The sequence below is a fragment of the Rhinolophus sinicus genome, chromosome 10 (genome assembly GCF_057876585.1).
Source record: "Rhinolophus sinicus isolate RSI-liver-muscle chromosome 10, RSI-T2T, whole genome shotgun sequence".
Classification (NCBI taxonomy): Eukaryota; Metazoa; Chordata; class Mammalia; order Chiroptera; family Rhinolophidae; genus Rhinolophus; species Rhinolophus sinicus.
Window position 1 is genome coordinate 12,445,442 of NC_142510.1, and position 16,994 is coordinate 12,462,435.

The 16,994-nt window shown below is 54.8% G+C and overlaps 1 protein-coding gene across 1 annotated transcript; it reads left to right on the forward strand.

Annotated features, from left to right (window-relative positions):
- Positions 1-2,705: 2,705 nt before the first annotated feature.
- NAGPA (N-acetylglucosamine-1-phosphodiester alpha-N-acetylglucosaminidase) lies at positions 2,706-11,547 on the forward strand. Its single transcript, XM_019756458.3, has 11 exons — positions 2,706-2,845; positions 2,937-3,392; positions 4,432-4,571; positions 5,501-5,609; positions 6,441-6,569; positions 7,052-7,257; positions 7,359-7,406; positions 8,671-8,799; positions 8,982-9,113; positions 9,198-9,261; positions 10,744-11,547. Exons 1-11 carry the CDS (start codon positions 2,760-2,762, stop codon positions 10,952-10,954), a joined length of 1,710 nt encoding a protein of 569 aa, XP_019612017.3. The 5' UTR covers positions 2,706-2,759; the 3' UTR covers positions 10,955-11,547.
- Positions 11,548-16,994: the final 5,447 nt, after the last annotated feature.

Sequence of the window (16,994 nt, forward strand, 5' to 3'; positions counted from 1 at the left end):
AATAGGCTGCTCGGTTCAAATGAAGACCTTCCATGACACTTAACGTACTTAGAACAACTTGGCAAAGGAGTGACAAACATCGAAGTAGGGAAAAGACCAAATGTCAGAACTGGCCAAAGATAACTGCCTGCCACCCGCCAACTCCTTGCTGACAAAAAGGACTTCAGAAGCAGGGAAGGCAGGCCTTGGCTTGTTTGCTGGGTTTTGGCAGCATGAATATAAAAATCAAAAAGACATAATCCCTTCTCCTCATCATATTTGCGTCAGGCGGGGTTATTTAATCCCCAAGAGAAACAATCATTTTGAATGTGGTTAACTGAAGTGAACTAACTTCCCTCACAGGCCACAGAGCCACTCTTGGGGGCCCCATTTGAGGTCCCTGATGATATTAACTCAGAAATTAAGGCGTCAACGGGGCTGTGCGCTCTCTGAAGCCTTGAGGGAAGAATCTGTCCATGTCTTTCTCCTCGCTTCTGGTGTTTGCCAGCAAGCCCGGTGTTCCTTGACATGTAGATGCATCACTCTAGGCTCCGCCTCTGTCTACACATGGCTGTCTCCATCTGTATCTCTCTGTGTGTCTCTTCTCCAGTCAGACTGGATTTAGGACCCACCCTCTATCACCTCATCTTAACTAATCACATCTGCAAAGATTGTGTTGCAGAAAACGGCGAGGACCAAGAAACTCAAGCGGCACGCAGAGATCAGGGAGAACACAGCTTTAGTTCGCCGGCGGGCTCAGCGGGATTGTTCCCAAAGACTAAGCACTCGCCGGGATTGGGCGTTTGGTTATACAGCATCGGACTTTCGGGTTTGGGAGGGTTTGTGCCATTGTTATTGCGGCGCTAGCTGGCCGGGGTGCCGGGAAGGTCTCTAACGGCGGTGATCGCCAGATACTGCTCTAACAATCATACTTCCAAAGGTCACATTCTGAGGTTCTGGAAAGGATGTGAATTTGGGGGGACACTATCCAACCCAGTAAGTATACTGACTGGCTGGCCCTTAGGGGCAATGGCTCAAAGGGAGACCCGAGTTCAAGCACTCGTCATACTGACTGTGGACAGGAAGGTTCTGGCTTGGTCCCAAGTACCCATGGCACCAAAGGTCAACCAGACTCATGCTGGCACTGGCACCAACAGGCTGCATAACCCTGGACACTGGACCAGAGGCCTGAGAGGAAGTATCCTCTCAAAGGAAGGTTGAAGCACATGCTACAAAACAACAGGCCAGCTTTATGGTCTTCCAAAGTGTGCAGGTACCCAGGGCCTGTGCACAGAGGGGACCCATGCTTGCTTTCACACTCTGCTCTCCCCATCTTTCAATTCTTAATATTTTAACAAGGATCCCTGCAAATTATGTAGCTGACCTGCCTGTCCACTTCCAAAATGTCAAGCTCATTAAAGACAAAGAAAGGCTGAGGAACTCTTCCAGATTCAGGGAGACCAAAGAGACGTACGTGACAACTAAATGAAACTCCTGGATTGGCTCCTGAGTGTGGGGGAAATAGCTACAAAGGACTGTTAAAACCCAAAAGTCAACTGCCTACATTTGAGGGTCTCATTGGCTTTATTCAATGAGTCACGAATTGGGCAGCAGCCCATCTAGCAAAGTTGAAAGGAACTTGAGGAGCTGTGTAAAGTGGGAAGCTTTCAGAGGGAGAAAGGGGAAAAGAGTGCATCGTTTTAGGCACGATCACCTCAAGAGACGAAGGGGGTCTGTCAGGCACATGTCTATGTAAGAACGTCCAAACCTGTACAGGATGTTTATAGTAACTTATTTGAGCCCACGTTTATTTGAGGATATGCCTGGAAGCAAGATCCCAACAGACTGAGAAAAATGCTTCAGTTTGCAGTTTCTCTTATGCATTTGAGATTAAGAAGAGAACATAAGGAAGATTACGTAAAAATGGGAGAAAACAAGGTGGGAATTGTAGTACAGAATAGTTAAGATTCTGTAACAATGGATGGGGCTTGCTTAAGGCAAACATAAGCCTTTTTACTAAAGGAGTTATATGCCTGGGGCATGACTGCTCACCACCCGTTAGGACTCAGATCATCCTGTGAGGTTACTTTCTGTAGGACCCGTTTTTGTCCCCCCACCTCAGTAGTGCTAACCAGGAAATGCCAGACTGACTGGTTAAGATTACCTTCCTGGGAGATGCTGAAACTGCAACTAGGTTAGATATTAAATCTCCATTTGGTGACGTAGGGCTTAGCACAAGTGACCCATTTCGCGCCTGTTGTCTCTTTTTTAATGAGGGACAACTGGCAAAATTCGAATGTGAACTGAAGATTAATAGGACACTACCAATATGAAATGTCCTGATTTTACTTGGCTGTGGTTCCGTAAGAAAATGTCCTTGTTGGTAAATACATAGGGAAGTACTGAGGGGAAGACGCCTAACGTCTGCAACTTGGCAGCAAACAGTTCAGGAAAAATAAAATTGTATATGAATAAAGCACACACAATGGAGGAAATGCGGCAAACCTTAGCAACTGGTAAAGAGAAGTAAAAGGTACACAGGCGTTCTGGATGCTACACTTGCAACTTCTGTAGATTTGAAATTACATCAACACAAAAAGTTCCCGCCACCACCCCAGCACCTCACCCCCCTCTCAGAAAACCCCAGTGACTTACAGGACCAGATCCCGCCCTATCAGATTTCCGAAGGAAGGCAAGCAATTCTGTCAGAACTGGAAGCGGCCACCAGAGGTCTTTGAGTCACGTGGGTGCGGCCCACGTGACCGGAGGCCCACTCCAACATGGCGGCCTCCATGGGTCGCTGGCTTCTGTTTTTCCTTGCGTTGCTCAGCTTCTTCTGGGAGGCGTCCGGCGGCTTCGGTGGGGGGTGAGTACAACTCCCGGGGTGTGAGGTTGGTTTGGGGGTCCCTCCGCCCGGGACACAGCCCTCGGAGCTGACGGCCGCCCCCACCCCGCAGGGCCTCCCTGGACGACGACTTGCTGCTGCCCTACTCCCGCCTGCGCGCGCGGCCCGCCCGGGACTGCGCCCGGGTGCGCGCCGGCAGCCGCGAGCACGAGAGCTGGCCGCCTTCCCCCGCGACCCCCGGCGCTGGCGGCCCGGCCGTGCGCACCTTCGTGTCGCACTTCGCGGGCCGCGCGGTGGCGGGCCACCTGACACGCGCCGCCCAGCCCCTGCGCACCTTCTCCGTGTTGGAGCCCGGCGGCCCGGGGGGCTGCGCCTCGAGGCGCCGCGCCACGGTGGAGGAGACGGCGCGGCCGGCCGGTTGCAGGGTCGCCCAGAACGGCGGCTTCTTCCGCATGGCCACCGGCGAGTGCCTGGGCAACGTGGTGAGCGACCGGCGGCGGGTGAGCAGCGCCGGGGGGCTGCAGAACGCGCAGTTCGGGATCCGCCGCGACGGGACCCTGGTCACCGGGTGAGGAGGCAGGGAGCCCCGTGGCTGTCGAGGGCAGCGGGCCTGAGCTTTGGGTCGGAGCCGTGCGGCTGTGTTCGAGTCACCTCACCAAGCTGAGCCTCCGCTTCCTCCGCAGAATGAGGACAGTATAGGTTGGTACAAAAGTAATTGTGGTTTTTGCAATTTTTTTTTTTTTTTTTTTTTTTTTGCCTTTTAAACCGCAGTTACTTTTGCACCAACCTAATAATACCCAGTTTATTGGTCATTCACTATCATTATTGGTCATTCACTATCATACTTTGTGTCAGGCAGTGTGCCACTGGCTGGGGGTGTATATAGCAGTGAACAGGCGCACACAGCCTCTACTTTCCCGGACCTTTCCCATTACTAGGAAAACTAACAAAAACCAGGGAGATACTTAAGATAAATTCAGATTGTGTATGTGCAGCGAATCAATGAACAGGGTGAACCGATTATAGAGTTCATCTTAGGGAGGGTGATCAGGAAAGGTTTGTTTGAGAAGGTGACCTTTGAGTTGAGACCTGAAGTTTAATCACAAGTCAGCCAGGGTCAGAACGGAAGGAAGAGCATTGCAGTCAGAAGGAACAGCGCGTGCTAAGGCTCAGAGGTGCATAGGGGCTTGGTGTGTGAGAGGGGCTGCAGGAAGGAGTGGAGTATCAGGAGATGAGAGGACTGGCTTTGGTTATTTAAAAGCTTGCACTAACATTAGCTGGAGGCGCCTTACATAGTAGAAGCAAGGAGGCCACTTAAGGGCTGTTATGAACATCAGGTAGTAGTTTGGTCAGGATGACGACCTGGGAAATTGAGGGCCATAGATGAACTGGAGATCTGTTGGGGGGTGGTTGTTTATATTAAATGAAGTGTAGTCTGGACCTGGTAGACTGTTCATAAGGCTGCTCTCAGGATCAGGACCAGGCCGGTTCCTCGGGCAGGAGGGAGAATCAAGCAACCAGGCTGTTGGGGGTGGGGTGGGGAAGGAACCCCACTACCGGCAGCTGCCCCCGCAGATCAGTGAACCTCACACCTCCCCTGTGTCCAGGTACCTGTCTGAAGAGGAGGTGCTGGACACTGAGAATCCATTCGTGCAGCTGCTGAGCGGGGTCGTGTGGCTTATTCGCAATGGAAGTGTCTACATCAACGAGAGCCAGGCAGCCGAGTGTGATGAGACACAGGAGACAGGTGGGGTGGGGTGGCAGCAGCCCTTCTGAGAACCAGGACCGGTGGGGTCATGTGGGAAGTCTTTCAGCAAGTGCACTGTAGGTCCTGGGATCGGGGATTAAGACACATCAAGTGCCTGCTCGAGATATAAGAGAGATAGGTATATAATGTGCTAAAAAGAAGGGGTAAGGGCTAAGAAAGAAAAATGAAGTTGAGGGATGGGGTAGGTGGAGGAAAGAAGCTACAGCAAAGGAATCGAGAAACGCTGCTAAACTGTTCGTGGATGAGCAGCATCTGTGTCACCCAGTAGCTTGACATAAATGCAGAGCTTGAGGCTCACCTCAAACCTGCAAGATCAGAATCTGGGGGGGTGAGGCCCACGCTTATGTGTTTTAACGAGCCCCCTGGGTGATTTTGAGGGACACTCAAGTTTGAGAACCACTGGGATGTGGAATACTGGGGCGGGGAAGGGATACCATGGCCCTCCTGCTCATGGAAACAGGCTGTTTTAGAATGAGCAGTCAGGGATGGTCTCACGGAGGAAGTGACTTAGATGGGAAGGAGCAAGCCACAGGAAGAGCTGGAGTAAGCGCAGTCCACCCAGAGGAAACAGGAAGTGGCTGCAGGGTGGTGAGAGGGGAACCCAGGAGATGAGCCAGGAGGAGCGGGCCAGGATTGTCACGCCGGGCCTAGGGAAGGTGTCTGGATTGTGTTCTAAGAACAGTGGCAATCCTAAGAGGCTTTTCACCTGGAGGCTGACATTACTGGATTTAACACTTAAGAAGAACCCTTTGGCTGTTACATGGAGACTGACTGGTGGGGCAGTGGGGATGCAGGGAAACTCGGGGTCCTCTGGACTGGGAGGTGGTGCTGGACTGGCAGGAAGTGGTAGGCAGAGCCCAGAAGGCCTCCCGAAGGGCCAGTGATCAACCAGGCTGCTTCTCCTTCAGGTTCCTTCAGCAAATTTGTGAACGTGATATCGGCCAGGACAGCTGTCGGCCATGACCGGAAGGGGCAGCTGGTGCTCTTCCATGCAGACGGGCAGACGGAGCAGCGGGGGTGAGTGCTGGAAACCAGGGCCTCGGCCTGGCCTGAGTCCTGCTTTGAAGAACTGGAACCCACCGACGGCTGCCCTTCTGACTCTCAACTGTCCCCTTAGGATGTTTACACCCATCTGTCCCCTGCCTTCCCACAGGAAGAGGGTCCCTAGATCTGTCCCACTTCCAAGAACTCACCATCCTCCCCATCCAACCTCTCAGCCTCCCCAACTTAGGTCTCTTCCCTCCTGAGCCCCAGTTGGGGCAAAAGGACATGACCACAAAGTTAGCAGACAGACAATCTCAGTTCCAGTCCCAGCTCGGCTAGCTGCTAGCTCTGTGGCCATAGAAAAGTCACTCAACCTTTCTGAGCCACAGTTGCCTCTATAAAGAGAGTGTATTAACTTGCTATTGCTGCGTAACAAATTAGCATCCATTTGTTAGGTCATAGTTCTGTAGATCAGGAGTTTGGAGGGCTCACTGGGCTCTGTGTTCAGGGAATCCCGTGGATAAATTCAAGCTGTTGTCCAGGCAGGGTGCTTAGCTGGAGCTTCTGGGAAAGAACCCTCTTCCCAGCTCGTTCAGGTTGCTAGCAGAAGGCAGATCCTTGCGGTTGTAGGACTGAGGTCCGTGTGTCCTTGTTGGTTGCCAGCTGTGCCATGTAATGTAACGTAATCACGGGAATGACCTCATTCTAGTCACAGCTTCTAGGGATTGGGACAGGACGTCTTTGGGGGGCCATTTAGAAATTGGCCTGCCACTGTTGGCATGATACCATCCACCCTGGAAAGTAAGAAGAACTAAACCGGAAGCAGTGGTAGGCATGGTCCACAGCCTTGCTCTTTTGCTGCAGCATCAACCTGTGGGAGATGGCAGAGTTCCTGCTGAAACAGGACGTGGTGAACGCCATCAACCTGGACGGAGGGGGCTCCGCCACCTTTGTGCTCAATGGGACCTTGGCCAGTTACCCATCAGATCACTGGTAAGCACACCAGAGCTCCCTTCCTGAGGTCCAAGTCCAGGCATGTCCCCGACGGTCTCATTCAACAAATATTGAGTACTTACTATGTGCCAGGCCCGGGGGATTCAGCAGTGGGCAGGAAGAGCTGAGATCCATGCTCACACTGCTCACAGGAAGTGTCCAAGGTGTATCGACACTACCTACGCTGGTGAAAGGGAGTTGATCGGTCAGGAAAAACCTCTGAGGTTAATGAAACATGAGTTGAGATCTGAAGGAAGAGAAAGTGGCTCGGCAGGGAGGTGGGAGAGCCTTCTGGGTGGAAAGAGCAGGATGTGCAAAGGCCCTGGGTAGGAGGGATTGTGGGGTTGGGAAGAACCTGTAAAAGTCTGGAGAAGGGACAATGGACACAGAGGCGGCTCTCATGGGCTGCAGTAGTGGGGCTGGAGGGGCTGGCTGAGGGTGGCCAGCACCTCATCCTGTCTTCAAACATTGTCCCCTTGCAGCCAGGACAACATGTGGCGCTGTCCCCGAAGTGTGTCCACTGTGGTGTGTGTGCATGAGCCCCGCTGCCAGCCTCCTGACTGCAGCGGCCATGGGACCTGTGTGGAGGGGCGCTGCCAGTGCACGGGGCACTACTGGCGGGGCGCTGCCTGTGACAAGCTGGACTGTGGCCCCTCCAACTGCAGCCAGCATGGACTCTGCACAGAGAGTGAGTGAAGGCTCTGGGGAGTCAGCTCTGACCTGGGCTCAGCTCTCCCTGCCCAGCCCTGCCTGGCCCCTCACCTGACCTTCTCGGTCTTGTCTTGGCAGCCGGCTGCCGCTGCGAAGCTGGATGGACAGGGTCCAACTGCAGTGAAGGTAAAAGCCACCAGGCCAGTCCCTCCCCAGCCCCTGGGCACACGGGGAGAGGGTGAGTGTGGCAGCTGCCTTCATCCTCGCCTCCTGGTCTGCACGTTGCTTGCCTCTCGTCTCTCGCTCTCACCGCACGTGTAAATCACTGCGTTAGTGTCCTGGGGCTGCTGCAACAAATTCCACAAACTCAGTGGCTTAAAGAAACGTCTTCTCTCACAGTTCTGGAGGCCAGAACTCCAAAGTCCAGTTGTCGGCAGAGTCATGCTCCCTCTGAAACGACTAGGGGAGGCTCCTTCTTGCATCTTCCAGCTCCTGGTGGCTCCCTGCATTCCTGGGCTTGTGGCCACATCACTCCAATCTCTGCCTCCATCTTTACATATCCTCCCTGTGTGTTTGGTCTCCCTCTCTATTCTCTTAGAACAGGGGTGTCCAAACTTTTTTCAACATTTTTTACCAAGGGCCATATGCGGTAAAATACACAAACAGCCGGGCCACTCACTCAAGGTGAAGTACGTATTGCCTCACCTGGTTTATTTAAGTAAACTAAATATATCTTTGGAATTTGCCACGGGCAAATTAACAATGGGTTGCGGACCACAGTTGGCCAGCAGGCCGCAGTTTGGACACCCCTGTCTTAGAAGAACCCCTGGTCACTGGACTTAGGGCCCATCTTAAATCCAAGATGATCTCATCTTGAGATCCTAACTTAATTGCATCTGCAAAGACCCTATTTCCAATTAAGGTTTCATTCACAGGTCCTAGGCATTGGGACGTATCTTTTGGGGGGGACACAATTCAACCCACTACAACCCAACCCACTGTAGTGGGTTCTCACAGCTTAAACCCTTGAGTGGCTTTCGCATTTAGTGAAAAACCTGAGCTTCTCCCCAGTGTGACCTGCGGGCCCCGTGTCTCTGGCCCTGCTCTGCCCCTCTCTGCAGCCTCTGCCTAATGTCACATCCTCAGAGACCTCCATGCTGCCACCCTCCACCCCCTCAGTGGTTTGCTGCTGCCACGAGGTCCCTGCGTGCTTGTCCTGACTTGTACTTTGACATTTGCTTTCCGGCTTGCTGGTCGCCTGCCCTCCTAGACTGGAAGCTCCGTGAGGGCACAGCCTCAGGGCCTGGCACATTCTCAGTAACAATCTGTTGGGAGAATATGTGAGCCTAAAGGCTACTCAAGGTGACCGAGGTCCATTTGTAGCCCTGCTGGCCCCAGCCTGGGAGGGCCAGGGCCAGATTTTGCAAAGACCTCCCTTCCCCCATCCCAGCTTGCACCAATGGCTCCTTTGGGGAGAACTGTGCCAAGAAGTGCCAGTGTCAGAACGGAGCTGCCTGTGACCCGGCTCAGGGGACCTGCACCTGTCCCCCTGGCTTTACTGGAGACACCTGTGTGCAGGGTAAGCTGGACGGGCCCCTGGGTGCACCACCCAGGGCACCCCCAGGGTTTGGACTGGGGGAGCATGAGGGGGTTGCTTTTCCTTCAGCTGGGCTCTGCACATAGCTAGGGCCTATCCTGTCAGTGCAGAGAAGCCCTGCCACCGAGGGCCTCCACCTCTGTCTTCCTGCCTCCTTTCTACAGAGTGTCCCCTCGGCTGGCATGGGCCAGGCTGCCAGAGGCCTTGCGAATGTGAGCACCAGTGTCCCTGCGACCCTCAGACTGGCAACTGCAACCTCACCCAGGCGCCCACCCTGAACAACATCTTCTCCCGAGGTATAGCCCCTCCCAAGCTCCCTGGGGCAGGAGAGGGCATACCTGTGCCCTCCCGGCCCTCAGCCTCGCCCTGGTGTCTTGCAGTGAAGCAGTGTCTCCAGCCACCCGAGGTCACCCTGCGGACAGGAGAATTCTCCCTTCTCACCGGGTAGGTGCTTTGGTGTGACCTGGGGCAGGTCCCAGGACTCCCCCTTGCCTCCCCCTTTGAAGCATGGCCTCTGCTCAGGGACTGGGCAAGGCTAGCAGGTGGCAGCCGGGCACCCAGGTGACATCTCTTGGACGTCAGCACAAGGAGAGTCACAGCTGCTGCTCTCGGGGAGGTGGTAAGGAGGAGCCAGGTCACCACCCCAGCAGGAGTGCAGAAGGCCGTGTGTGGGCTTGACATTCATGACCTGCTTTCTCCTCCTGGTGCAGAGGCGGCAGGTCCTGAGGAACGCACGTCATTTCCCAGGCACCTCTGCGCTCAGGCCTTATGTTGAGGCTTCATTTTCTAATGCAGTGGGCTCAGACCTGACCTTTGGGAGGAGGGTGTATTGAAAGAGAGGGCTGGGCCCCACCCCAGGAGTTTCTGCCTCTGTAGGTCTGGGGTGGAGCCGAGCGTCTGCATTCCAGGTGGTGCAGACACTGACGGTGGGGACCCGGCTTTGAGAGCCTCGCTTCTTGTGGTTCTCACCTCCCGTAGCCCAGCCCTGGGTGCCCGGCCCGGCCTGCCCTACCCCAGCTCAGCCCCTCTGCAGGTGGCAACCAGGTGTGGGTGTGAATAAAGAGCCCCCCAGCCCTGTCCTAGAGGCAGCACTTGGGAGCTCAGTAATGCAGGTGCCGGGTCTTTCATGGAGGTCCTGACTCGGTGAGACCTAGAGAAAACTGGAAGTGTGCTTTGGAAATGTACAGAGCAGAGATAGCGGCTCCAGGAGCGCCTCACCCCTGGCACTGAGCTCAGGCTCCTCAGGTGTGCGGCTTGGAGCCCCCTCCCACACCACACAGACATTGGCACCCACCAGCAGGGAGGGGGAGCCGTGGAGGCTGACGGGCATAGCTGCAGGTCCTGGCCCCAGCAATGTGCCCTTGTTCACTTTTGCATTGAGGGCTTCAGCCAAAGATTCACAGGAATGAAAAAAAGGTCTTCGAAAGACCCCACCCTGTCCCAGCCACTCCCTGCCTTGGAGGAGGGGTGCCGGTTCTCCCTGCTCTGTCTGCTGCGATTACCCTGGAGCAGAGCCCATCCCCTGTTGTCAACGCCCAGTGGAGTACGGATACAGACTGACGCCTCCCAGGGCTGGGTTGGGTCATTTGAGTTGGTCTGCACAATTTAACATTTTTACAGATTTATTAGCAACATCGGAAAATCATTAACATTCACGTAAAACCCCCCATTTTTAATGGTTTCTCTTGAAGTGTCAGGAGATGTGGCAGCACCAGCTGCATCCCGCATAGCCCCTGTGCCTGCTGCTCCCCAAACGTGTCTGTAGTGTGCCCCTGCCCCGCCAGGCCTGTTTGCTCGACAGCCTGTGTGCCCCTGTTCTGGGTGGGGGAGCGAAGTGAGCGGAGGGAGGGAGAAATGTCCCTCCGACACCCCCGCAGCCCTGAATCGGCCCAACGACCCCGTTGGGGGTTTCTCTCCTGCCCGCAGGACCTCCTGGCTGGCCCTCACCCTGGCCCTGGTTTTCCTTCTGCTGGTCAGCATGGTGGCGAACGTTTTCTTGTTCCTGGGCTCCAGAGCGGAGTGGAGCCGGCACCTGGACGGGGCTTACGTGTACCACCCGCTGCAGGAGATGAACGGGGAGCTGCTGGCCCCTGAGAAGGAGCAGCCGGGCGACGCCCGCAGCCCCTTCAAGGACTGAAGCCTCCAGCTGCCCGTCGTGGCCTGTTCAGGAAGCTTGTTTCGACATGGGCTGTCTTCTGCAGGGAAAAGTCCGAGGCACTGCCCATCCGGGTGGTGTCGGCCCTGCTGCCAAGCCGAGCTTCTGATAGCAGCTGTGCCTCAGCCCCCACGGCCTTCGGCCCTCACCTGGCTGCCTGCTGTGGCACGTGCACCTGAGCAATACAGTGCTCCCCGGAGAGAGACTGGCTCCTTCCACGCCTGCCTGTGTCTGCTGCCCACAAGGCCTGGCCCCCAAGGGGCCTGCACACCTGCCAAAGAGCCTCCAGCCTCCTGGGGCAGGGGCTGCTAGTGAGTGGAACTCACTGCATTTGGGCCAAGTGGCAGGGTCCGGCCGCCCCTTTGGACAGGAGTGGATGGAAGAGATGATGCCACCTCACGGACCCTTTTCTACAGACCTCGTCACTGCCTTTGCCAACTAGAATTCTATTTCCTGTTGCAGGAAGCTCCTTAGACGGGATGGGAGATGGAATCATGTTTACAGGCTGTCTATTTTGTCGTCCTGCCGCTGCGAGGGTTTTTCTACCACTTGAATAAATTGATATAATTACAGGAGCCCCCAGGTGGTGTCTGAATTCTGAATTGTGGGCTTCAGGGCGCTCCTGGGTCTTAACATAAGGTGGGGTCGCTTAACGTGAGTCGATTCTTGAATAGGCCGCCCAGGGCACCTCCAGCTCCCTGATGTGTTTTTAATCCGGGGCTTCTCACTTTAATGTGTACACGAGTCACCGGGAGATCTTATTAAAATACAGATTCTGGCCCTGGGCTGAGAGTTTAACGAGCTCCCAGGTGGGGCAGAGGCGGCAGGTGCCCGCAGCATGCTTGGAATGGGAAAGGGTGAGTGCTCACCACATTTTAATAGAATTCAAATTAGTTACCAGTGTTTAAAAGGCAAGAGATTCATTCTAGGTTTCTGGTTTCTCTTTAAAAGAGAGGTAGTGGCCCCAGCTGCTGCCCTCACCGGGCAATGACTTGCCAAAGCTGAGCATCTACGACCCCCGTCTGGCCCTCTCCCGTTCATCACTGCCCCAGCAACCTGCTCCCCTCCCGTGACCTGCCAGTCCTGTGAGTATCAGACTTGGTAACTTGGGGCCACCAAGGGTCTTCAGGAAGAGCCTGGCAGCTGTCCCGCTATAATAATGTCACACTGTGTGCTTAGCAGTTTTGGGAGGTGAGGTGGGGAGATGCCACAGCTTTTAACAGGTCCTCAAATAGACCAATGCATGTGAGAGACTGTTTATGTCCCCCTAAATCCATATGTTGAATCTGTCACCCTCAGTGTGGTGGTATTAGGAGGTGGGGGCCTTTGGTTTAGTTAAGTTGGGATTAGATGAAGTCATGGGGGTGGTACCCTCGTGATGGGATTAGCACCCTAATAACGAGAAAGACGAGGGCACCCTGTCCACGTACTCACTCAAAGAAGGGGCCATGAGAGCACATGGCGAGATGGCCGCTATCAGCACCCCTCACCAAGAACTGAAGGTGCCAGCACCTTGATCTTGTACTTCCAGCCTCCAGAACTGTGACAACTAAGTGCCAGCTATGTATAAGCCAAGCCACTCAGTTGGAGGTATTTGTCACAGCGGCCCAGGCAGACTAAGACATGGTGAACTGTAGTAGTCACCTAGTGCCGCCTAACAAACCAGCCCAAAACTTGGTGGCTTCAAACAACCACCAGTTATTGCTTCTTGTGAAGATTCTGTTGGTCTGGGCTGGCATCAGTGATGTCAGCGGGCTCACCTGTGTACCTGCCATCAGCTAACGTGCCAGCTGGGGACTGGGCTGGGATGGCCACGCCTGAGGAAGCAACTGTGTGTCACATGGTGTCGTCCTCCAGGAAGCTGGCTCAGGTGGGCTCCAGCTGGAGACAGGGATCCCCCAAGAGAAGCATGCAAAGCCTTTTGAAACCTCAGCTCAGAACTGGCGTAACCTTGCTTCCACCACGTTCTGTCAGCTAAAGTCCTCAGCCTGCTGGATTCAAGGAGAAAGGCAGGCAACAGTGTCCACTCCTTGATGAGAGGGGCTGTTGAGGAGGCTAAGCCAGCCCATCACTGCACTCGAGCTGCTACTGTAAAGCGAGTCGAGTTTCACTTTACAAAGGAGGAATTCGGTTCCGAGAAGTGCAATATCACAGGCCAGTTCCCGGCCCACAGTTCCTGCAAGGACGTGTCTCTGGGTCTGCGTGTCTTGCTGTCTGTCTCTGAAGATGAGGGTAGACACGTGGGGAGCCATTGTGCCAGCCTGTGATGTTCCCTCCTGGGTGCGACATTTCAGTCCTCCAGCTGGTGCCACAGGCCCAAGTCTGCCAGTGCCCGGTGAATGAGGAGGCCACAGCCCACGGCCCGCCAGGCCGCTAAAGGCTCCAGCTCCTCACTCAGCCCCTCCCCGGGTTTGTGACCCAGGTGGGAGGGAGGAGAGGGATGGCAGCAGGGTATTCTCAGCGTGTCTGGGAGCTTAAGGGCAGCCACTTGTTCAAGGAACCAGCAAATGCTGCAAGTGTTATCTCCTCCTTTCGGCAATGGAAGCAACCAAGTTCACGTGTTCTGCCAGGGAGCTTGTGTTCAGTTCCACCTGGAAGGTTCAGTTTGTATTTTGCTCTTCGGATGTACCAAGAGGCCCCGGGCTGCCAGTGTTCAAGGGCAGGACGTACTCACAGAGCTTAGACAAGTTCCCAGGCAGCTGACCATCACTTTGGCATATTCCCAAGACAGTTCCTGAGCCTGGCGGCAGGTCAGATGTATTCCCCAGGAATGTTCTATGATTGCAGACTTCCGGACCCCATCCCAGAGCCACTGAATCAGAATCTCAGGGTCAGAGGGGTCCAGGAACTAACAGGGAGACCCCCGACCCAGGGGCTCTGAGACAACAGGCTGTGAAAACCATTGTCCTGAAAGCCCCGACCTCTGCAGAGGACGTCTCTGAGCTGGAAGGTTGCAGTTGTGCGCACGGGCTGCTGGATTCCAGGCCTGCCGAGCAAGGCAGTGCCTGGAGAGGGCCTGTCATGGTGTCCAGAGGGGACCCTGGTTCAGCAACTGGGACACATTCGTCTTCCCTGTGATCCCAACCATTTTTTCTTTTTTTTTTCTGGTTTGTCATAGAAGTATCTATGATCTTTTCCCAACATCCAGTCCTTTTAGTAACCACCCGTCTGAAACGGCTCTTCCCAGCAGCAGAACTGTTTCTGCAATCCTGTGCGCAGAACTGCAACCTTCCAGCTCAGAGACGTCCTCTGCAGAGGTCGGGGCTTTCAGGACAAGGGTTTTCACAGCCTGTTGTCTCAGAGCCCCTGGGTCGGGGGCCTCCCTGTTAGTTCCTTGTTTCTTTCTGAAGGGAGGGCAAGTAGTATATTTGGGAGGTGACCCCAAGAAGGCCTGGATGGGGGACAGGGAAGAAGGGAAGGCGACCTGTACACGGGGCATTATTGAGCAGCTCCCCACTGTGGGCAGCCAGGCTTACCTGGCTGAGAACACTTGTGCCACTGGGTGGGGAACCTGGTGTGTTTATCAGCCTATACCCACTTCACCCTGGGTTGAGGCAGGCTCTGGGGCTTAAGTCCCTGGCACTTCCACCCTGCCCTACACAGGCCAGGTGTGCTCCAGGTAGCCATCGAGAGAAAAATTTCAGTTTCTTGCCTCCAGATGCCCTCCGTGGTAATGAGAGTGCCCAGGGAAGGTGGGCAGGGCCTCAAGGGCCTCAACCACGAGCTTCCATCGAGTTGCTTTTGGGGCACTGCCTCCTCCATCCTCCATCCTGGTGGTTTGGCTGGCACTATGCCCTCCCTCCAAGTCCAGGTGGTATCAGCGAATGGTTCAGAGATAGGCACGTGTCCCAGTTGGCCAGTCGGAGCCCCCCTGCAACTTCTGCTGGAACCAGGAGGAACTTGCCATTGGGATTGTCCAGCTTCCAGCATGAGGGCCACGTGGAGGAGGAGAGTGAAGCCAACATGGCAGATAACTGAACCAAGAGAGAAAGGGGGTATCATTTGATCCCCTGGATCCAGTTACCTGAAGCCAGCAGCATTCTTGGAGTTCCCAATTATGTGGACCAATAAATCCCCGTTCTTTGCGTGAGGCAGATCGTGTTGGATTTTGCGGTCTCGTGCAGCCCAGAGTCTGACACTCATAACGTGCCATTCCAGGACTCATGTTTTGGACTCAGGCATTTGCTGAGCTTAGATGGTACATACAACAGGAGGCAGAAAAATGTCCGAGATTCCAGTACCTACCTTTGGTGGTGGGACACATGTGACACAAATATACAAGAGCTAAAGTCATCAAACTTCAGTGCTGTGGGTCGGAGATCAACATGAGCCAGTTATGGCAGCGCAAGGGTCCCCTCCGCACCTCATGGTCATTATGGAAGACCCCTGGGCACAGAATGTGGACCGGAAGTCCTGATGGCCTGACTTGGAACCCTGAGAGTTCCGTGTACTGGGCAGTTACCATGGCGACACATCGCAGCGGCTGGGATGCTTCTTTATAAAACTTTCCGAAAAAAGTTCCAGTGTTGGGGTCGATGTGTGGGCTCTCAAGGGCTCTCAGGAGCCCTGAAGGGGAAACAATTCAAGTGTGATACCGACAGCTTTCACCTCAAAGGAGTCTGTCTCAGAAAAATCTGGGCTCCAGAAAACTCTTCAGTCAGAGGTTTCAAACTGTGCTTTCTGGGGACTCATGTTCCTTAGAAATGCGTTGCCAGGGTCGGGGACACTGAAGGGGGCAGGAAAATGGACTGAGGAAAAAGCCACAGCTGCCCCTGAGAGCTACTCAGCGCATTTCCTTCTGGTTCTTTCCCTCTTTCCAGGCCCTGTCCATACGCCCCCTGCCAATGCCCTGAGACCCGCCTCCATGGGGGCCCACAGGTGTCTGCCTTGGACACGGCCCTGGCCTCAGAGTAAGAAGTGGTCCCACAGGCAGCTTCTGGGCCACAGGGAGCCCTGGTGTGTTCTGTTCTCTCCAGGCCCAAACCCCAGAGGGGCTTCCGGGGAGGTAGTTCTGCCTAGACAGACGTCAGCAGTGACCTAAGGGGCAGACCTGATCCCAGCTCGCTACCCCAGGGAACTCTTATCTTTCTCAACACCTGCCACACCCACGAGTCAGCTGGCTATTCCTTTGGGAGTCTTCGCCCACAGTTCCAGAGAAACGCATGGAACGGCCTTAGAGTGAGTGAGTGCTCCGTACCAAGGCAGCCTCTCCTCAGTCAGATGTGTTGGGCAGGGCTGGGTAACAAGCTGGTGTAGACAGGTGGCTTTAACGCTGTCACACGAAGGAACCCCACCTCTTCTGCTCCCCGGGTGACAGCCTTTGGCCTCCTCCTCCAAAACCAGGTAGACTTTTCAGAAGCGTGTGGCAGCCAACACCCCTGCTGTGTCCCAAGGGAGCTTGCAGGAAGGGCAGGTGTTTCCCTGAATGAGGCTTCTACCCTCTTGACTTCAGAATGGTGGCTGTCCTCTGACGCAACACTGGGACTTGGGGGGAAAACCCCGTGGGACAGGACAGAGTGGCCAGCAAGATGGACAGCAGGGCCCTCCTCACCTGGATACCTGGCAAGTAGAAGTCAGGAAGTCGTCCCCAAGATAATGGGTGGGCAGCGCTAAGAGGGCCCAGGTGTCTGGGTCTGATACCACCAAAAAAGTGCACAGCCATCTGTGTACACGCTGTGTGCATATGCAGCAGGTTGGATAGTGTCCCCCAAAATCCACGTCTGCCCAGAACCTCCTAATTCGGCCCTATTTGGAAGTAGGTCTTTGCAGATGTCATTAGTTAAGGACCTCGAGATGAAATCATCCTGGACTTGGGCTGGGCCCTAACTCCAATGAATGGCATCCTAATAAAAAGGAGACACACGGGAGAGAAGGCTATGGGAAGATGGAGGCAGAGACGGCAGTCACGCAGCCACGAGCCCAGAATGCCAGGAGCCCCTGGAAGCTGGAAGGGGCAGGACGGATCCTCCCCTGAGCCTGCGACACCTTGACTTCAGGCATCTGGCCTCCAGCACTGGGAGAG